At 51.7% G+C, this 22,433-nt stretch overlaps 2 protein-coding genes across 2 annotated transcripts; one reads left to right on the plus strand and one right to left on the minus strand.

The window, feature by feature from the left end:
• The first annotated feature begins 411 nt into the window (after positions 1-411).
• On the plus strand, positions 412-2,278 carry CD52 (CD52 molecule). Its single transcript, XM_054571492.1, has 2 exons — positions 412-561; positions 1,775-2,278. The coding sequence occupies exons 1-2, from the start codon at positions 508-510 to the stop codon at positions 2,045-2,047; spliced, it is 327 nt and encodes a 108-aa protein (XP_054427467.1). The 5' UTR covers positions 412-507; the 3' UTR covers positions 2,048-2,278.
• Positions 2,279-2,877: 599 nt separating this feature from the next.
• Positions 2,878-21,098, minus strand: CRYBG2 (crystallin beta-gamma domain containing 2). The gene is made up of 19 exons (XM_054571493.1): positions 18,612-21,098; positions 18,142-18,189; positions 17,939-18,051; positions 17,637-17,766; positions 15,680-15,819; positions 14,720-14,846; positions 14,445-14,480; positions 13,950-14,086; positions 13,665-13,791; positions 13,236-13,375; positions 13,015-13,141; positions 12,758-12,790; positions 12,522-12,634; positions 8,805-8,934; positions 7,453-7,592; positions 6,958-7,081; positions 5,134-5,292; positions 3,069-3,228; positions 2,878-2,966 (listed from the first exon to the last, which is right to left on the minus strand). The coding sequence occupies exons 1-19, from the start codon at positions 21,081-21,083 to the stop codon at positions 2,878-2,880; spliced, it is 4,545 nt and encodes a 1,514-aa protein (XP_054427468.1). The 5' UTR covers positions 21,084-21,098.
• Between the last annotated feature and the right edge of the window lie 1,335 nt (positions 21,099-22,433).

Here is a 22,433-nt window from a genome sequence, read left to right on the forward strand (position 1 = left end):
TTCAGCTCCTGTACCCTGCCCCAATCTTCTTTTTTTTAAAAAATTATTATTTACTATGTGTTGGCACATTTAAATGGGTTATATTGCACTTCATTCTCTGGCTGCTCTTTCACTAAAGGCTCAGAGAGGTATAGTATCTGGCCCGGGGCTGCAAAATTGATAGGTAATTAAACCAAAATTCAATCCCCAATAGACATGACTCCAAGCCCAGGTCCCCATTCATTGCCCCACAGCTGCCCCTTTGGTTTTTGGTTTGCCCACCTACTATCCCTTGGGATTTTGCTGGCTCCCAACCCAGAATGCATCATCAGCCTGGGCTCCAGGGCCTAGGGCCTAGTATCCTCAACCCTGAGATCTGTAAAAAGGAAGCAACACCCCACCCTACACCATAGGCCCTCCTTCCTCTCCCTTTCACCCCGCCTCCCTGTTCAAGAACAGCCAGGTCTTAAGGAGCCTGCAGACAGCTTTGAGCCTATCTCCAAACGCTGCTGCCACAATCCTTCCAAGATGAAGGGCTTCTTCTTCCTCCTATTCACCATCAGCCTCCTGGTTATGCTTCAGGTAAGACCAGCCCCTCAGAGTCCCTGGCACCACCGCCCAGGTTCCCCAGACCTGCCTGGTATGTAAGGAAGGAAATACAGGCTCTCAGGCACCCAGTCTTCTCCCATGGGAACAGAGGCAGAAAGGCCCCAGCAGGCAAGCCAGGAACCAAGGTGGGCCTGGCCCCGAGTCTTCTAGCCCTTCTGGCTGGGATCACACTGCCTGAGGGTTGCCCCTGAACAGAAGCCTGTACCTGAGGAAGGAGAGCATTTTCAGGGTGCCAGGAACACTGAGGCACCCAAGGGGTGCTATGGAATAATAGTGAATTTAGAGGCTTGCGAAGACAGCCCTGAGTGAGGATGGCATCAACCCACAAGGAACCTGGGGAAATGGTCTTATTAGGAGGCAGCCAGGAATCGTTCAAGTGGAAACTGATCCTGTTCTGGAGGTGGCAGGGAACCCCCAGGGAGAGGAGAAGCCTGGGTGTTTGGGAATGTAGAGAAGACAGAAATCACCTACTCCAGAAAGAGGTGAAGTCTCAAAATCAGCTGCTATTCTAGGAGGCACCTTCAGCAGCATCCTATGTGCCTGGGGGGCTCTAGTCAGCATAAGAGAGGGAGCCATCAAGTTCTTGATAAAGAGCAGCTCGATCAACCATCAAGAACAGCTTGAGCACCATCAGAAACAGCTTAATCTCCATCAAGGGCAGCTTTAGTTGCAGCTTGATCATGCATTGAGGACAGTTTGATCACCATCTGGCCACGCACTCAGGGAGAAAATGAGAAAATCATACCCTCCCTACCTATCCATCTCCCCACCCACACTGTGCCAGGTGCCTTCTCACCAGCCTTGTCCCATGTGACCGCCGCCCCCAACTGTGGTGTGCTTTTCTCCCCATTCAGAATATGAGGAAACTGAGGTTCAGATAGGCTAAATCCCTAGCCCAACTGGAAAGGTCAGAGGCTGGGGCCACAGGTTCCCCTATCTTCCACATGCTGGAGGAGCTGGTGGCCTGGAGGTGACAGGAAAGTTCTGTGGGAGGTGGGCCAGGGACTGCCTGTGACCCTGCTTATGCCAAGGCAGGAAACAGCTAATTGTCTCCATGGGAACTGGTGGCAGAAATCAGGATCATGGGACAGAGAACTGAAGACTATTGTGTTTGGGTAGGGGATCTTTTCTCTAAACAAACATGAGATTCAAAAGCGCCCCTACGCTTACCCCACTTTTCTTGTAGATACAAAGTGGAATGTTGCAAAACGCTACCAACACCGTCACCCTGAGCGCAGGAGCGAGTTCCAGCACCGGCGGCGAGGCCCCCCGCCACTCCTCCTCCTCCTCCTCCTCTTCCTCCGCCACCACCATCATTACCACCACCACCACCACTACCACCGCCGCCGCCGCCTCCAAGAAACACGCAGGTGGGGCCGCAGCACTCAGCAGCCTGGGCAGTGTCAACGTCCTCATCATCTTGACCAACGCCCTTATCCACCTCCTTCACCTCAGTTGAGGTTATGCCTCAGCCCTAGCCCTGTGTCCTCTGAGATAGCTGCCAAGAGAAGCTCCTCCCCTCAACCCTTGGGAGGCGCTGATATCAGATATTGCCAGTTGTGGTGACAGGAAGTGCCTCGGGGGCAACGCCGACACAGGGAGGTACTGATATGGAAGGGGTTAGCATCACCCAGCCTGGGTTCATTAAAGTTCTCCTGTACTTTAAGTAGGGTCCTATGCGTGGTCACTGGACATTATTGGGCCCCAAAAGTCAGGTTTGCAGCAGCACCAAGGAGCCTCCTATGCCCCCATCAGCAGGAGGTTGTGCCAGGGAGTTCCCACCCAGCTTGCCTGCTCTGAAGTCCAAATGCTGAGGCCCTTCCCCTTAGGATTGCCTTGCTGAGCCCTGCCATCTTCACTATCAGAATCCTCCACCGGAACCTGTGAGTTCTCTGAGGGCCGGGACCAGGGGACGTGGTTCCCATGTGTGCTCCCACAGCCTAGTGCCAGACCTAGCTCAGAGCAGGCTCTCAGAACCCATCGTTGGGAGTGACTGGACTGCGTAAAGACCGCACTCACCAGTTAGTCTGGTCCCAGGTCTCCCTCTGGTGGCAGACGGAGGCCTTGCACCTGAGCCCCAGGACAAGCCAGGTAGGAAGAATCAAGACTGAGTGTAGAGGGAAGAAGCAAAGTGAATGAATCCTCAATCCCACCCCCAAATATCAAGTGCACAGAGAGGAGGATACCAAGGAGGATATTAGAAAACAATTTATGTTACAACAACAACAACAAAAAACTATAAAATCATTTCATCCCAGAGAAAGCCCCCAGGACTAGGAGAGTGGGGTGTCAAAGCACATGTACTGTCCAGATCTGGGAAGCCCTGTCCTTGGCCAGCTCCCAAAGCACCACATGGTCCCGGTCGTAGCCCCGGCCACCTGGGGGAGGAAAGAGAGATGGGGAGATAGTCAGAACAAGCTGGGGATACCACTGCCCTTAGCCCCCTCAGATGCCTTCTCCCACACACATCTCCACCTTACCCTTCACATCTAGAATCCGACCTTCAAACATCTGGCTGCAGATGTGGCCCGATTTGTTGATGCTCCATGTCTGACGAGGCAGGCGGCTCTCAGCCCACAGCACCACCTTTGAGCCTATGCTGGGGGGCCCAATCACCTGCAGGCTCATGGTAGGGGCCACCTGAGCCCCCAGGAGGTTGTCAGGCACTGTTCCTCTTCACAGGGATCCCACCAAAGAAAGACACCCTTGACACACCCAGCTTTGAATCCTTAGGGACTATGACCCTGGGCAAATCTCTTAATCCTTCTGAGCTTTGGTTTCCTTGGAGATGGGAATCCCTGAGTGCTGGTTGTTGTGAAAGTTCAGTGTGAGAAATCAGATGAAGGCTGGAAAAATATTAGTTCCTCTAGGAAACCTTCCATGACTGACTCCCAAAACACAGGTTTCGGCATCAGACAAGCCATGACAGTTTATTGACTGTGTGACTTTCGGCCATTTACTTAACTTCTCTGTGCTCTGCTTTCCTAACCTGTAAAATGGAGAATAAAATAAAATCTGTCCCTAGTGCCCTCTATGGATTACAAGAGGTATTCATGTGAAAGGCTCAACACGGCACTGCTGGTACATGGCCAGTGTTCCCTTTCAATCTAATTAAAAGACAACCCCCTTTTAATAGCCTGCAAAGACCTACATCTCCATAATCTTTCCGGTATCATCTCCTGCTACTTCCTTCTTTACTTGCTTCAATACAGCCATTCAGGTGGTCTTGCTATCCTGGAAAATGTTGGCATATTCCTGCCTCAGGCCTTTGCACTTGCTGTTCCCTCTATCTGGACCACTTTCATTAGACATCTGCTTGGCTGCTTCCTTCAAACGTCACCTTCTCAGAAAGGGATCCCCTTGTCAGAGCTACTAATAATTCCTATTTCTTTTACTCATTCATTTTTTTCTCTATTGCAGTGATTTTCAATCAAAGTGCCACAAGAACTTTTAAAATATGTAATACCTGACTATTCAGGCAGGGGCACTGACATCTTTTTCCTTAGACTGTCAAATAAAAAATGACAATATGCCCTAATCGGTGTGGCTCAGTTGGCTGGGAATCATCCCACAAAATGAAAGTTTGCCAGTTCAATTCCTAGTCAGGACACATGCCTGGGTTCTGGGTTTGGTCCCCGGTCAGGGCGCATACTATAGGCAACTGATCTATATTTCTCTCCTTCTCTTTCTCCCCTTTCTCTAAAAATAAATAATTATTTTTTAAAAAAATGACAATAGCCAACACAACAATAGTTGTCTGATGTTGATGCCGTCTTGCACCATAAATATATAGGTCATGTAATAGAGTTCTAACGTACTGGTCACATCGCTAAGATTGCATCTGATTGGTTAATTCTTGTGGTACCAGAAATGCTTATATACAAGTATAGGCACCTGATTTTTTAAAAAGTCACTTTGGAGTAAAAAGGGTAGGTAATTAATGTTATTATTTTTTGTAAATCCATCAAAATTATACCTATTTTTGGTCAGATCAGCAAAAAATATATTTTTTGGTATGCCGCAGATTTTTAGTCATTAATTTACATGTGCCATGAGATGAAAAAGATGGAAAATCACTGCTCTATTACACTTTGCATCATCTAGGGTACTAAGATATTTTACTCATTTAGGTTGTTTCTGCCACTCCCCAATAGGATATAAGCTTCGGAGGGCAAAAGTCATTTCTGTCTTCTCACTGCCGTATTCCCAGCACCCAAAATAGGGTCTGGCACATAGTAGGTGCTCAGGAAATGTTTGTGCAGTGAATCTATCATTATTACTCGGATCCAAGTTCTGCCAAGGATATCAGAGGTGGGAAGTCCCTTAGAAGCATCTGGTTCAATGCTCTTGTTTTGTACATGAGGGACTGAGCCTGAATTGCCCAGGGGTGCATAGCCTGCATTCTCCACCTCCCCAGCGTCTTGGTGTCTCTGTGTGTCTCTCTGGCCCAAGGGTGGGTCCTGGACTGACTGCGCTGGGACTCCCAAGGTGAGCCTGTGTATGTCGGGGGCCCTGGTGTCCCTGTCCCAGCCACTAAACCAGTACCTGGTTCTTCAGCAGTCCATCTTCGTAGTACCAGATGCAGCTACCTCCAGCTGCAGGCTGAGAGACCACCACACGGCCTGCCTTCATGTCTTCCACGTGGTCTGGCACAGCCAGGAATCCCCCCAGGGCCGCATTCCAGAGGCGGAAATAAGCCCGGCGCTGTTGAGCAGAGGATGCTGAGAGTCAGGGCTCCCTGGGCAGAGATGCTCCCACCTGGGCCCCCAACACCCATATCTCTCACCCCTCCAGTATCCCAAGCTCCCAAGCCCTCCTTCATGCTCCTAAACCTTCCTTGGCCTTCCTTTAAGTCACCCCTGCTTCCCATGCAAATACCAAGGGCACTTCTAAAGCACACATCCACACTGATACAGCTCCATGTCCATACATACCCACAGACGTGTGCAGAGGGACACACTGGCAGATAAACCCAAGGTCTACATGGCTGCACAGAAGTTTGCAACAGACACACAGATACTCACAGCCATGCAAACTCACACACCCTAACCAATGCACAGGTCCCTCCAGCCACTCCACAACAAGGCACCTATGTTTGCTATGGACACAGGTAGAAATACAGGTGCGTGCGTGCACACCCATGCTAAAGGGTTACCATGGTAGGGCAGACACGGCACTGGCAGACCTCAGATCAGGCTCTGACTCAAATCAGCTGGGGACCTCGGAGATGGGTGATGGCAGTGATAGGAACAAGAATCACAGCTGACATTTGTTAAGTGCTTATCCACTCAAGCACTGTTCTAAGGACTTTATATACATTTTATATACATTATTAATCTTCAGTCCTCAAACCAACTCCATCATGTGTATTACCCCCATTTTAAAGATGAGGAAACTGAGGTCCATGGAGGTACAGTACTTGCCCAAGATTGCAGAGCAAATACTTGTCCATTTCTCTGGGCCTTTATTCCCCCATCTGTAAAGTGTGGGAGTTGGAGATAATCTCCAAGATTTCTTCTAGCACTGATGTTATAAGAGTCTGTGACTGTACAGACCACACGATATCCTTATACAAGGACACACACACTCTCAACAGTGTCACAGGCACATGTGGTCATGAACACACTCACAGATGTGTACGCACACAAACCACAGATCACCTACACAGACCCATGATCACAAATGACTTCACGGACACAGAAATACTCTCAGACAACTACATACACACCCACACAGACCACTGGACCATGCCTCCACATTAATGCACATGTAAGAAGACACATGTCCAGACATGCGGACACAATGTTTCTCAAAGTGAGATGTGCTTACTACTGCTGAGTAGTGCATGAGATAATTTTCAGTCCTGCGTGGATAAACTTGCTGCTAAAAATTTAACAGTAATGTATTTATTATATTGTCTATTAAGGAAAAATCACACACCCTCATCAAACTCATGATTTTATGAATATTATTCCTTAAGATAAGGATAGAATAGGAAAAAAAGGTGAATCGATTTAGAGAAAAATATTAAGTAGATAATGGTTCAAGAACACTGATGAGCCCTGTCTGATGTGGCTCAGTGGACTGAGTGCCGGCCTGCAAACCAAAGTGTCGCTGGTTTGATTTCCAGTCAGGGCACATGCTTGGGTTGTGGGCCAGGTCCCCAGTAGGGGGCACACGAGAGGCAACCACACACTGATGTTTCCCTCTCTTCCCCTCCCTTCTCCAAAAATAAATAAATAAAATCTTAAAAAAAAAAAAAAGAGTGACGACATGGCAAAATTATGATAAAAGCACACAAATGCTGAGTTTGGGAAACATGGGAGACATACAGACACACACGCCCAGACAGGACATCATGCTACCCACCTGCTTGATGGGGTAGAGGGAACCCACCCTCTGGGTCCCACTGTAGGTCAGCCAGTTGGTGATCTCGCAGCTGCCCACCAGCCACTGGCGGCCCCGGAAGTCACTGTGTTCACACAGCACCCAGCTGGGCCCAGCAAGTGCCAGAGACACCGAGGGGAAGACAGACAGAGAGACGGAGAAGGCAAGAGTGTCAGAACATTCTCCACCTTTTCTCTCCTGCTGGGGCTCCTCTGCCTGGAGCTAGGGTCCCAAGAGGGGAGAGAGAGGCTGGGAAGTGGACTTGGGGTTTGCAGGGCAGAGGAGGGCCCTGAAGAGCCCCTTCCTCCCTGGGCTGGAGCCCAAGCCCTGGGAATCAATGCCCCTCCTCAGTCCACTTTTACCTCCCTCCTGGATGGGAGGAGAGAGGAATAGAAGTGGGGAAGGGAAGAAGCCAGCGACCCAGCCCGCACTTACTAGCAGCCCCTAGTACCCTGAGCCCGCCCACAGTCCACTCACATGCCCCCCTGGATCCGCACGGATAGCACGTGGTTGTTGAAGCCCTCGGCCTGCAGGCTCCGCACCTCTCCACTGAGCTCAATCTCCTTCCCTTCGAAGCACTCCAGTCCATACAGGAAAATGGAGGGCTCTGAAAAGTGCTGGGGGACCAGGACACGGAGAAGGGGTGAACCCAAGAAAGCCCTGGCTCCAGACTCAGCCCCCCACCTCCCAGATGGGTATCTCAGGCTCTCCTCCCTCCTGAGTTCCACCCCACAGGGCTCCTTACTCCTGGGCACTGCCAGCTGGGTGACTCCCAGAGTCTCAGGTACAGCAGGTGCCAAGCTGGGCCCCCATCTCCCCTCAGGCCTTCCCCCCAGTAAATGGCACTTCTAAGAATAGTATATTAACAATACTGTTCATTATAGCAGTTCTCATATATTTGGGGCTTACTACATGCCAGATTTTGTGCTAAGCACTTTACCTGATCTCATTATAACTTCTCGACAACCCTATAAGGTAGGTGCTATTGTTATCCTTGCTTAGCCGAGGCGCAACTGAGGCTGGAGAAGATTAAACCCCTAGAGATGGGCTTCGGAACACGTCTATCTGCCTGCAGAGCCCAGGGCACAGCTGTAAAGAGTTTGGTCTCAAGAGCTGGCTGCCGGGGGGAGAACCTGGCTCTGCCTGTTGCCAGCCGTATGGGGTTGTGGTAAGGATTGAAGGCCTTTCTGAAAAAGCTGGGAGCACGGTGTGTGTTCAGTACACGTTGTCTGTTCTGCTCCCGCTGCCCCTGCTGGCCCACCCAGTGCTAGTCACCAAGTCCTACAGACCTCAGCTCTCTCATATGGGCCAGGTCCCTTCTCTCCATCTCTCCCCTGGCCCAGGCCATGATGGTTTATTCTGGCTTACCGTGGGAACAGCCCTGTTGCCTGGCCCCCACCCACTCATTCTCCACACGACCGCGAAGCTATCTTTCCATGTCACTCCCCTCCTCACGGAACCACGGCCTCAGCAGGCTGGCCCCTTCCGCCCAGCCCACCCAAGAGCCAGTCCTTCCTGCTCCTGCACCACTTCTGTATCTGGGCACACCACACCTTGCAATCTTTATGTCAATGTGACTGTGGGTTCTTTGAAGGCAGAGCTATGTCTGATTTATTTCATTGTCCCCAGGACTTATCTTGGGAACTGCTCAATCCATCTCTAGTAAACTGAACCGGCTTCGAAGCCCTGGGTCAGGGGGATCTGGCGTGGTTCTGAGGAAGACTGGATTCAAGCTCCAACAGCCCACTCAGCAGTGGGAAGAGGCTCAGGATGTCCCCAGCCACACCCCTTGCCTCAGGCATCGCCTGGAAATAGCCAGGGGCACTCACCAGCGGTACTTTCTGGAGGGAGCCCAGGACTGTAGAGGCTAGACAGCCCATGGCCGTGAGAGTGGGGAACTCGCCCTCGGAGAGAATGTGCTGGTCACCCTCAAAGTTCTTCTCATCAAACAGGATCCAGCTGGGAAAGGGGAAGGGTGGGAGGACTTGAGTGGATGGGTATTTGAGCGTGCCTTCTCTTCAGTCTGCCCAGGCCCTCTGAGATACAACAGAGTAAATGCAGACTTGATCATGACCCCCCAATCCAGGGGAGGTCAAGGGTGAACAGGCACTGCAGCAGCAGGGACTGAGGTCAGACTTAAGGAAGGACTGGCTGAGTCCTGGCCCGGTAGCTCAGTTGGTTAGAGCATTGTTCTAATATGCTAAGATTGCAGGTTTGATCTCCAGTCAGGGAACATGGAAGAAGTAACCAATGAATGCATAAATAAGTGGAACAACAAAGCAATGTTTCTCTCTCTCTCAAATCAATTTTAAAAAAGAGAGAGAGAGGGGAAAAGAAGGCCCAGGCTGGTATGGCTCAGGAGATTGAGTGCTGGCCTGCGAACTAAAAGTTCGTCCGTTGGATTCAGGGCACATGCCTGAGTTGCAAGCCAGGTCCCCAGTTGGGTGTGCAAGAGACAACCAATTGATGTATCTCACACACATGGATGTTTCTTTCCCTTTCTTTCTCCCTTCCTTCTCCTCTCTCTAAAAATAAATAAATAAAATCTTTAAAAAGAAAAAAGCTCCTAAGGAGAGAAATTTGGCAATATGAAGCAAAACTCTATGTACAATTATTCAGCAATCCTATTTCTTGGAATCTATCCCAAGGACCCCATCCAGGAACATAAAATAACACATGTACACACAACCATTCATTACAGCACTGTCTGCAATGGCAGAGAGTGGAGGCAGCCCGAATATCCATCAGTAAGGGACTGGCCGAATACACAAAGAATGTGGAGTATAATGGCAGTAGAAAGGAATGGGGATGACCTCTTAAAGAGATATAAAGTTACTTCCAAATTGTTAAGTAAAACACGAAGTGTATTACTGTAATTTATAGTATAGTATGGTGTAATTTGCACACCATAAAATTCACTCTCCTCAAGTACACAATTTGGTGTTCTTCAGTACATTCACCAGGTTGTAGTATACCTCTTTCTGTGTAAGAAAATGAGGAAGGAGGGAAGCAAAATATATTTGGTTCCTATAGTTATGTGTAAACTTATGAGTGTATATTTACTTATATTTTCAAAAAGAAACAATGGATGAACAAGCTAAACACTAAAAAAAAAAAATTCACCTATGGGGAGAGAGGGGAAAAGGTAGCAGGGACAGACAGAGACTACTGTCAAGTCTTTACTTTGGAACTGCGTGGACTGAATGTTTGTGTCTCCCTGAAAGTCATAGGTTGAAGACCCTAACCTTCAATAATGGCCTGTGGGAGGTAAACAGGTTTAAAGGAGGGCATCAGCCTTAAGCTCCCATGATGGGATTAGTGTCCTTAAAAGAAGAGGAAGAGGCAGCAGCTCTCTTTCCACCACGTGGGGTCATAGCTAGAAGGCAGGAAGAGGGCCCTCACCAGGGAGCTGAATCGGTCAGCACTTCCCAGCCCCAGAACGGTGAGAAAGTAAATGATTGTAGTTTAAACCACCAGGGTATGCTATTTTGTTAAAGCAGCCCAAGCTGACTAGGACAGGAACACTGTAAATATTTTATGTAATTAAAAAACAGAATTAAATAAAAATGAAAAATACTTCTAAAAATTAAAATAAATTAAATAAAATAAATGAACCTAATTTTATATCGTGTGGGTAGCATACCCCCAAAGAAAAACTACATGTTATTTCAAATGTCTTGAAAACAGAACAATTTGAACTGTACATGCCAAATGGGATGTAGGCGAATGTCCCAAGGACATAAAGAACCACAGAGGAATCTCAAACAGCATTTACTGGTTTTTACTGTTAGTAGTAATATTACTATAATAATTTTAAAACACCTAGCATGCAGATTTTGGTCTCTGAATAGTTATTCCCACTAAAAGGAGCCAGAGTTCCTTGGGGAATGGCTGATTTCAAATGTGTGTGTTGGGGGAGGGGGCAAAATTATCCTGGAGCATCTTATTGTACCAGAAAAACAAGGAAGTTATTAAAAATAAAAACAAAAACTATTGGAATCACATCAAGTTGCCAGGAGGCAACTTGAAGGGGCTCCCATTGGCCAGAGATGGAACAATTTGAGCACACAAAAGAACAGTGACTCCAATGGATTGAAGCATTTCAAATACAAAAAAAAAAAAAAAAAATCTATGAGTTCATAACAATAAACCTTCAATGGTCAGCTTTGGAGGTTGCTAGAGCACCAATTCAGAAATTATCCTGAAAATTGATCAAGAGAAGGGGGCAAACATTGATCTTTGGGTTTGAAAAATCAAACTACTTTCTTTTTTTTGTATAGGTAAACAAATAGTTCAAAAGAGTAATTCTTAGTATTCCAGCTAATATATGTAGAAAGCATAACAAAAATGAGAAAATCATCATTTTGTAACTTCTAAAGAAATAATGGATCTAGGCAATTAGCAATACATACTAAAACCATTAGGTGAAAGGTAAATGGGAAATCTTATTATGATATGATTATGATATATTATGATATTAAAAGTGGGACAAGCAGACACAGGCCTCCTGATGTTATGCAGTGGAGTACACAGTACCATGTATATAATCTTGCCAACAAAACAAAACAAAACACCTTTAATCTCATCAAGCCTCCAGATCTAACTATCAGTTTACAGAATATATGGCACAGAACAAGTTAAAAGACAAGGCTAGGAAGCAATCAGCCAAATACAGAAGAAGGGAAGCTCACAGGGCAAATTATAGGGTTTCTTCAAACAAAGAAATGGTGTAAAACAAAAAAGAAGGGGGTCCGGCTTGTTATACACTAGAGACCAAATTGACCAAATGCAACATGTGGACCTAGTTTGGATCCTGAGAAAAACAAACCAATTTAAAAAGGCATTTTTTGCACTAGCCGGGGTAGCTCAGTTGGCTAAAATGTTTTACAGATATGCCAAGGTTGTTGTATCCCTGGTCAGGGCACATATAACCATCAACCAATCAATGTCTGTCTGTCTATCTGTCTGTCTGTCTCTCTCTCTCTCAAATAAATAAATTTTTTTAAAGGCTCTTTTTTGTTTTTTATATTTCTCTTCTTCCTTTTAAAAGGATTTAAAAAAAAAACGGGAGCAATTGGACATGGCCTGGGCAATAGGTATTATTAATTATTGCTAATTTTATTAGATGTTATAACTTGTGGCTGTGTGTGTGGGGGCGGTGGCGGGGCGGGGGGGCGGGGGTCGTTTCTTACCAGATATACATCCTTAGGTATTTACCTGTGAAATTTTATGTTGGGCCAGAAACTTTAAATACTCCATTAAAAAAATGGCAAAGGGATAGATAAAACAAAATTGGGGTTCTTCATACTATATTATCTACAAGTTTTACATTTCTATTAAAACTTTGCTTTGCTTTTTTAAAGATTTAATGTTTCGGGACAGAATAGCTAATTTCAATGAAACCAGAGTAAGGAAATCATTTGAAATAAAGACCCCCTTTCCGCAGCTCCAATTTCCAAACTGAGCTAAATGCTTCAGGGCAGGTTCGCCCGGCCTCCCGCACTCACGATCCCCCAACTCCGAGCTTCTCTCCCCGACAGCCTCACCTGCCGCCGTGGACAAGGCAGGACTGGGGCTGGAAAGAGGCGGGCAGAGAGGCCTGGTCATCCTCGAAGGAGATGTGGTCTCCGAGGAAGTCGGGACCCGAGAAGAGCTGAATCTGGGGGCAGAGACGAGAATAGGTAAGAGTGAAGGAGGGCAATGGAGTGAACCAGAGAAAATGGGGGTGGGGGGCGGAGATCTGAAATGAGGGAAGAGACATAAGCCTCCACCAGCTCCTTACCCTTGAGACAAAGTGCAGATTGTGCTCCTCGACCTGAAAGGTGAGATCAAAGTTTCAAAACATAAGGAGGGTACCAGCCCCTCGCCTTAGTTCCTCGGGCTTCAAAATTCCCGACCCTGGCTGTAGCTCTCCCAAGTCTTAGATCATTAGTCCCGCCCCCACCTGCCCCCAGCAGGGTCCTTCCAGACCCGGGTTGTGCGGGGCGCCTCACAGACTCCAAGTCCCACCCTCCCAGAGGCCCCGCCTTCGGACCGCACCTGCAGGACCGGCTGAAGTGAGGCGAGGGCGCTGTTGCCTGCGCCCCAGTCGTCGCAGTTGCGGTACACTCCCTTCTCCAACACGTACTGTTCCCCGGAGAAGCCCACGTCCCGATAAGCCACCCACCTACAGAAGGGGAGAGGCGTGGATCAGCGGGGCGGTGCCCGCACCTCTGCTGGAACCGCCCCGGCCCGCCCCGGCCCGCCCCGCTGTCACTCACACGCCGCTGAGCACGTGGATAGCCTGCGTGTGGGTGCTGTGTCCCGCCAGCTCCACGTCCGGCAGTGCCTCGCTCACCTCAACGTGCTGCCCCTCGAAGTCCATGGCCTCAAACAACACCACGGCCGGATCCGAGAAGTCCTGGGCCCCAGGGACAGTCAGGTCTCTCCCGCCCACCCACTGACCCCCCTCGGAGCGACCAGACCCCAGGGAGGCAGACCACCAGGGGACTTTGGGGTGAGGTGATCAGTGTGACCTGGAGAAAAGGAGCAGGAGGGAGAGAGGCTAGACCTCAGGGAACACTTCAGATGCTCTGGAGAAGAGGGAGATGGAACATAAATTCTTCTCTCAACGAACTGTACTGGGGAGGCGGGTGGGGGAGTATGGCTGTGATCAGAGGCAGGGGGATGGCCCAACTGACATTGCTTACCGTCCGGATGACCCGCAGGGAGATCAGCGCCTCGTCATAGCCTCCCCAGTGTGACCAGTCAGGGTATTCCCCCTCCTCCAGCAGATACTGGTGGCCCCGGAAGCCTTCCTTCTCATAGCCCACCCAGCTGGGGGAGGGTGGAGGCAAGCAGACTCAGTCAGAGAAGGCCCCTAGATGTGAAAGACAGCTGCCCCCACCCCTACCCAACCCAGATGACCATTTCCCGCCCCTAGAATACAGAGCAGTGGGATGGGTAAGGTAGAAGGAAGAGTCCTGAGTCCTTACCAGCCTCCAAGAACTCTCAGGGACCCCACGGAGGCCAGGTGGGGGCTGTGGCTGTCCTCTGGCTGCTGAAGGTTGTAGATGTCCCGGCTCACTTCCCAGCTTCGGCCCTGAAAGCCTGGGGCCTCATAAATCACAGCCTGGGGAAAGAGGTGGTCGGGTTGCTGGGGAGCGATCTGGACCCGAACAGAGACAACCAGTCCAGGATGGCTCTGCCCAGCATCAGCCCATAGCTAAGCCGTCCCACGCCCTCACTGGGCTCTGTGCCTGAACTCCTGTCTCCTCTGATCTCCGACCTGGTCCTTACACATCAACAGCCAGTTCCCAGTGAGCCCATCAGGTTCCCAGTGAGCCCATCAGGTTCCACCTTCCAAGACTCAGCTACTGGCTCCCAGGACCTTCCTCTCCTTTCTTCCAGTCCAGCCCACAATAGCCACACACACACATACACACAACCCACCCAAAGGTCCTCTTTGACCCAGAAACCCAGACTCTTACCTTGGGCTCCCCTGGCTTCTCCACTCTTGGGCAGCCCTGCAAAGGAGACAGAGCTGAGGCACCAGCCCAGAGGTGGGGGAAGGCAGATGGGGCTGGTCACCTAGGATTTACTTGATCCTGAGACCCCTAAAAATGGCCAACTGCATGTTCTCCCTATCCCCCACCCCTTGGGTGATCCCATGTCTCCTCCAGTCCCATTTCCAGCAGGAGCTCCCAGGCCCCGCCTCTTCCCTGAGACTGTAGGACAAGGCTACTTGGAACCGCCTACTCCTTACCAATTTCATGGGCTTCAGGGAGCCCACGCTGGGGTCTGATGTACCCCAGGCCTCAGAGTTGGGGTACTCTCCAGGTTCCAGGATGCAGGGAGTGCCTTCAAAGAAGGGTTTGGGGTACAGCAGCCACCTGGGGGAGGCAGAGAAGTAGCTTCACCCCAGACACCTGGGGACACAGATTGGTGGATGGGAGGGAAGGCTTAGAGAGCAGAAGGAGGTTTTGGGGGACAGGCCTCTGTCAAGGCGACTCTGGAGGATATTTCAGGCCCCCATAATCTCTTGCAGTAGCCACTCCATCAGTGTCCCTTCCTCTTGCCTGGCCCTCTCTTGTTTCACACAGCAGGAGAGTTCTCTCTAGTACACAGACCTGCTTAAAAATCCCCAGTAATTTCCTGTTAGCCAATAATACAGTCCAGCTGCACAAAGAAGCCTTTCAGTCTGTCCCGCTGCTTTCCTCCTAGGCCTCACATCTCCCCACTTGCTGCTTTCTCTGAACAGACTGGATTTTCAAAGCTTAGACCTCTCACCTCTGGACCTTTGCAGGTGTTGTTCCCTTTGCTGGGTATAATCTTTCCCCTATTCATTCAATTAACAATATTTAGAGTCATCTGCCCGTGCCAGGCCCTGCTTTGGGCATGAGGGATACAGTAGTAAACTAAATATACACAATCCCTGTCCTCAGGGAGCTTAGATTATTCTGGGGCCAACTCATCCCAGCTGAGGCATCTCCTCCTCCTGGAAGGTTTCTGTGACTTCAGGCTGGTTTGGTGCTTTTCTGTACTCCCGCAGCTCTGTGCTCCCCCATCCCAGAATGCTGAGTTGCCACTGTCTGCTTATTCCTCTTTCCCCACCAGTAGACTGAGCACTTCATGAGGGCAGGACCTATAGTCTGTCACCTATGTGTCCCCAGCACCCAGCACAGTGAATGTTAAATGAAAGGATTCCAGAACAGCCCAGACTCACAGTCCTGCAGAGACAGTGGCAGATGCCACCTGCAGGGGCGTCTTCAGGCTTTGGGGGTCCTCCAAGGAGTTGGTTAGCTTCACTTGCTCCCCCTTGAGACCCTCCTCAGAATAGAGGCTGATCTCTGGGGTAATGTAGTCCTGAAGGAGAAGGGTGGAAAAATGAAGTGTAAAGCAGCGCCTCTCAGAGACCACCCCCACCTGCAGCTGCTTCCCCAAGTCTGCCCGGCCAGGGCTCCAGGGGGCTTCGGGGAAACCTTTGTGACTGTGTCCCCAGAAGCTAAGAGAATGACAGGGGTGTAGACAATCCCAACACCAAAGTCCTTGCTGGTCCCACCCTGAACCTTCAGGACCTGAGACCAAAGTTCTCAGCAGAAGCCTGCCAAGTGCCATGCCCTTTGCCTTGCCTCTGGGTAGCCTGACTTCCAGCCTGCTGGAGGGGCAGGTGGGATGGACAGCTGCTTCCTGAGGTCTAACTTCAACTATTCCTTTAAATCTAATCCCTGCCTCTGTCCAGACTGGTTCCACCTGCGCCTCATCCCAGGAAGCAACAGGCCCTCTCTGCATTCTGGGTGTTTCTTCCTCACCAGGACCATTTTCATTGACTCCCTCCTTCATCAGATGTTTATGAAGCATCTACTGAGGGCAAGGCACTTTGCTAAGGGCGCCCTACCCCACCTCACTTAGTCCTCTCAGCGGGAGTTACCGCTCCATTCTCAGACTAGGAAAGAGGCTCAGTGAAGTCAAGCAGCCTGCCCAAGGGCACGCAGCCTATAAGTAGCAGGGCCAAGAAAAGAGCAGTTTAGTTTTTGTTCACCCGGTACCACCCATGTGTCTAGAATACTCTACGTGTCCAATCAACACCGAATTAATCAAGTGAATCCAGGTCCACCTGACCTCAAAGCCCTTGTTTTTCTCCTGTACCTTGTTACCTTCCACACAATGATGAGAAGATCACAATAAATTGTCTACAAACGTTTGTGTGTTTCTGGAGAGGCTTTGAAAACTGCCCTAGTTGAGAATCATCAGCTCTCGTCCTCTCTTACCACGAGGACTGCAATAGCTCTGGGCTCGGAGTTATTCCTACTCTCATTAAAAACAAAAACACAAAACAAAACGCCTGATTGGCTCTGATTTCTCTTCTGCTTCTCCCGAGTGGCCAAGATGGTTTTGTCAAGCTTAATTTTGGTAGTTTGTAAATTGGTGTTATAAAAACAATGTTGTTTCCCCCACCCCCCGCCACTTTACAGATATGAAACTACAATATTGACCATGCCTTTTCAAACCACACATCCCACCCTCAAAGTTCAGGAGTGCTCTTGGGCTGGAAATCACAGCCCTTCCTGGCCTTCCTGCCTCTGGGACCCTCATCCAGCGTCTTCTCCTCCTGGTAGCCAGAGTGATGTTTATAAATCCCTAATCTTATTATATGGCGCTTCTGCTTCAAACCTCATCCTGAGGCCCTAGCTTGAGTCCAGCAGGGCAGAGAGCAGGTCTCCCCCAGCCCCATGGCCTGGTGTGGTGACTGGCACACAGCAAACATCGAGCATCCTTGAGCCAATGAAAGAACAAATGTCCAAAGCACCTCGGGCCTTACTGTGGGCCTAAGAGCCTGGGCCCTGCGGGTGGGGGAACGCCATATCCACCCCCACCTGTTTCCGCTGTTCTAATGAAATATTTCTCCAGAGCCAGCTCAAACTTCCCCCGGCTGCTTCCCCAAGCTGGGGATTGGCCTCTGCCTGGGCCCGCCTCCTCAAGCCAGGCTGAGCACTCTCCAGTTGGCTCCAAGGTCAGGAATCTATAGGTGGGTCCATAATAACCCTAACCCTTCTGCCCCCTACCCAGTGCGATCTATCCCAGAGATTCCAACCCTATGCACCTGAGGCTCTCTCCCTCCTCAGGGCGGGGGGCCCAGGGTAGACAGGGCAACATCCAGCCCCTAACCTCAGCCCACTCACCCGGACAACCCTCCTCAGGGATCCGATGCCTTTGATACTCCACGCTGGCCCCGAGGCTCTGAGTTCCACATTCCCTTCAGGCAGGACCAGTTTCTGGCCTTGGAACTCTGGCTTTTCGTATAGCACCCAGCTGTGGGCACAGAGAAACAGGGTCACTGGGTGGGAGAGGATATATCCGGTGATATGGTGATACCTCTCGATAGCTGAGGGGGTTTCTGCCAGGTTGGCTGAGCACTTCCCCCTGCCACCGCTGCCCCCGGGGTCACAGGCAGCCCCTCCCCCCTCAGGCATGCTGCACTCACCAGCCTCGAAGCACCCTGATGGAGGCCGCCCGGGCCCAGCCGGAGGCATCCGCAGTGTCCTCCCAAACCTCCCTGCTGCTGCCTTGGCAGCCGGGCTCCGAGAAGAGGATCACCTGGAGAAGACACACGGGGGTCCCCGGGCTCTGTCTCAAGGTTCCGCCTCCTGCTGCCCCCTCCCACATACTTGCCCCCCACCCACCTACCTTTCCTGGCCTGGTGTTCGGCTTGCCCTGGGTCTTTGATGCTGGGCTCTGGAATGGAGGCAGTGATAAGTCTTATGGGGTTGTCTTCTTGCTGCCTCGCACAGCCTGCCACTCTGAGCATTCCACATCCTCCCTATTAACCTCTACCCCCACGGAGGGCACCGCACTTGTCCCCAGCCCACCCTGTCCCAGGAGCTGGGTCCCTATCACACCCCTTCCCCAGCTTCCAAGAGATTGGAGCCACTAAGCCCTTTGGAATCCACAGTGCAAACCTCTTCCTGTTGGGACAGGGAGACTGAGGCCCAGAGAGATGCAGCTTGCACAGGGTCACACTGAGCCATACCTCAGGCCCAAGCCTAACGCCCAAACCTCTGCTTCTGAAGATCCTGCTTCCCAGCACCACGGCCCTCATACCATCCAAACCCTGCTGAGGCCAGGCGCCCTCCCTGCCCATCCAAGGCCTCACTCACCCAGCCCTCAGGGGGCCCAGCACGTTCAGGCTCCTCTGTCGGCACCCGCTCGCTGCAGAGCAGGGGCAGCTGTCCGGGCACCTTTCTGAGCCCTGGTGCCCCATGAGGAGGCAGAGCAGATAGTTTTGTGCCCAGTGATCCCAAGGCAAGGGCCTCCTTGGTGGCGGTCACCAGGCCACCAAAGAAAAGACTGCCTCCAAGGCGGGAAGTGGGCCTCGCGCCCTTCTGCCACTCTGCCCCCGGCTCTGAGCGGGAGCGCTCGGCATCTGTGACATGCTTCTTCATCATCTCCAGCGGGGAGTAAGAGGTCTGGGGGGGCCTGGCAGGGCAGGGATCCCAGGAGAAGCTGGTCCCAGCTTTCTCCTGCTTGCGCTGGAGCTTCTCATCGTCGCTCAGGTAGGGGTTCTCCGGTTCCTCCTCCTCGTCCTCCTCCTCTTCCTCTTCTTCCTCCTTTTCTTCCAGTGCAGGCCCCTCCTGGGGGCTGGGTCCCAGCACCCATGGCTTGGGCTGGTCCTCCTCGATAGCAGGTAGCGTGGCATACATGGCCAGGTAAGAGGAGCGAGGGGCTCGTGGCAGCCGGTGAGTGCGGAGGATCTCAGGGGACTCCATGCTCCGCAGAGTGTCCAGGAAAATCTCCAGGTCAGCATCCAGAGCCACCTCCTCCTCCTCCTCCTCCCTCGAGGATTCCAGGGGCATCTTGCCTTCAGTGGAGTCAGGGACAAGCTGGGACTCTAGGCTGGCCTCCTCTGCCATTGGCCCTGGGACCGGGGGCCCGCCTGGGCTGGGGGGCACTTTTCCCCCTGAGGAGGAGGGAGCAGGGAGAACAGCAGGACCCTGGACAACCTCTTTCTGGGTGGGAGATGAGATGGGGCTCCCTTCAGAGCCCTGGGCAACCTTATCCTTGTTGGGGGATGGGATTGCAGGAGCAATCAGGTCTTGAACAGACACTTCCTTGGTGAAGGAAGGACCAAGGCTGCCTTCGATACTCTGGACAACATTTTTTTGGGTGCTAGGCCTGTCTTCTGGGCCCTGGACAGCCTTGGTTGCTTTGGGGGAAGAAGCGGCAGGAGCACTAGGGCCCTGCACAGCCCCTTTCTGGGTGCGGGCTGTGTCAGCAAGACTACCAGGGACCTGCACTATCTCTTTCTGGGTAAGGGAGAAGATAGGGACCTCTTCAGAGTCCTGAACAACCTTATTCCTTGGGGAAGATGGAGCAGAAAGATCCCCCGGGCTGGGGATCAACTTCCTTCTTGTAGGGGATGGAGAGTGTCCAGGGACGATAGCAACCTCACTTCTCACTATGGGCATGACGGTGGCAGCAGGGGGATCTGTGACCCCTCCCTTTCTCACAGAGGGCAGGGCCTGGGTTCCCTTGGGATCAAGAGTGAGCTGGACCCCGGGAAGAGTGGGCACCACAGGCTGCTCAGGAGGGTCGTCTAGGCCGAAGGAAGGGGTGTGGGTCTGGAGTGCGGGAGAGGAAGGCACTGGTGCGTGGCCCTGAGAGGTGTGGAGAGGGAACTGGCTGGGGTTGGAGGCTCCCTGCACCCTTGGGACCTCAGGGGTCCTGGTATCCCGACCTCGGCCCTGGTCTTGGCCGGGGTGGGCTGCAGGGACCTCTTGGATCGGAGGTGGGCGAGCACCCTCTGGGGTACCTACAGGGGCTGGGTCCGGTCTGTCTTTTGGCTCTGTTGTCCCCAGCTCAGGCAGCTGCCCCAGGGCTGGGCCCGCTGTGCTGCTCAGACCTGGACTCCTTGGCATGGGAAGCCTGCTGGCAGGTGGGTTTCGCTCAGCAGGCACAACGCTGCTTAGCAGCTCCAGGGCCTGACTGCGGCTGGGCAGGCCCTCAGCCCTGGGGTTCACCACTATCGCCCGGATAGTACTGCGGCCCCTGGGCAGCACTGGCTCCAAAGTCACAGAGCTCCTCACCCGCTGGTCCACATGCCCTCCGACCACCACCGTGGTCCGCACAGTGCGCATCACCCGCCGTTTCTCAAGGCTCATACCTGGGTGGGGGCTTGGCTCACGGGGCCCAGGCAGGGGCACCAAGAGCTCAGTCCTTGCCATGGCTCCCAAGCTTGGTGGCTCAGTCCTAGGGTCTCGGGAGCTGCCATCACCCTCGTCCGCAGCCTCTTTCAGCCTCCCCACCAGCCTTTTCTCCCTGGGGGGTAGTGTGTACTTTTTGGAAAAGATGGGCCCATGGCTCTGGAAGCCCTTGGAGCTACCCCCAATTCGGGGGCCTTGGTGGTTCACAGTCTCTTCTCCGCTTGCAGCAAAGCCATTGACTTCCTCTCCACGGTGATTGTACTCAAACGTCTCCTCCTGGGGGACTTCCATCTGGGTATCTGACACCAAGGACACCTTGTGAAAACGGTGTCTGGTCTCTTCCTGCGCAGGGGGCCGCTGCTTCCACATCAGTCTGGCACTCACCACTTGGGCCTCCGCCCGAGCCGAGGACCCACCTGCCTCCTCCATGCTGGGCTCCAGCAACCTGTCCTGAAGAGAACTTGGCTCGCTGTGGCCCAGCTCCCTGCAGAGGTGCCAGAAAAAAAGAGAGACTGGGTCAGGAGTGGTGAGGAGGGCTCTCTGTAGTGCTGGATAACTACTTCTGCCGAGGTCAGGTGGGCAACCTCAGGCAAGTCTTTTGATCTTTTGGGCCTTTGTTCCTTTATCTGTAAAATGTGTATGATACTCGCAGCCCCTTCCCCACTTTCAGGTGACCCCCTATGCCAGGGACCTCCCAGGGGTAAAGCTGTGGCCTGAGCCTTCAAGGAGAGGGAAGGGAGAGAGCAAAAAGGCATGTGTTCTGAACTCTGGCCTATGGATGGGGCCGGGATTCTGCCCGAGGAGCCCTAGGCCTGGTCCTCCAAGCATCCAAAAGTGGAAAACCAGAAAGCTGAAAACTAGGCAGCTGTTCTGATCCTGCTCCTGCCATTAGAAGGAAGGGAAGGAAAGGCAGGCCTTGGCTTCACGCGGAGCTGGGTCCCCCCGCCCCGTCGCTCACTAGCTAGATAACCTTGGGCAGGCTGCTCTTCCCCTTCCGGCTTCAGGGATCCAAGCCACGAAACTGTAATAAGAAGAGTATGTGCTTCATAGGGTTATTGTCAGGATGCAATAAGAGAGAAAGAACAAAAGTCACCTTATAAACTAAAACGCGGGCTCATAAATTCCGCTTTGTCACCTTGGAGAACTGTGACCAAATACTAGCAGGTGTGGACACCCGTGTGCTGGCATCAGCATGTAGCATGACTGTTGGAGCATAGGTGCACGTCTGAGTGCGTCTGTGGGCCTTGGTGAAGCTTCTCAGGGCCCAGTACTTTGGACTTAAATACACTTTCCCTCAGTTTTCTCCTCTATGGTAATTTCCCCTATTGTACGGATGAAGAAACCAAGGGTCAGAGGACTGGCTGACTCAGGGCGATGCACCTGTCAAATTTGAAGCTGGGGATTGAAGCCATGTCTGAATCCATGCCCAGGCACCCTCCCTCCTGCTCCCGAGATGACGGCTTTCATCACATCCAGCTATTCCTAGGTCCTCTCCAGCACAGCGCATCTTACCTTAACTTTTGTAAGGGGTGGGGCCAAAGCCTTCTTTCTTTTCTGACCCTCCTTGATCTCTCTGGGTCTCCATTACCTCCTTTATTAAATAGGGGATAATAATAACAATTGTCTCAGAAGACCTCTAAGCTCCCTGGAAACCCTCCAGTGAATCTATTTTAATAGTAACAGCAACAGCCATTTGTTGAAGGCTTACTCTGTGCCAAACACCTTGCTTTACATTATCCTTTATGTTCGTGGTCCTATGGAACCCTCAAAAGAATCCCA

This window comes from Pteronotus mesoamericanus, unplaced genomic scaffold, assembly GCF_021234165.1.
Source record: "Pteronotus mesoamericanus isolate MK-2021 breed Mesoamerican mustached bat unplaced genomic scaffold, CSHL_Meso_final contig_221, whole genome shotgun sequence".
Classification (NCBI taxonomy): domain Eukaryota; kingdom Metazoa; phylum Chordata; class Mammalia; order Chiroptera; family Mormoopidae; genus Pteronotus; species Pteronotus mesoamericanus.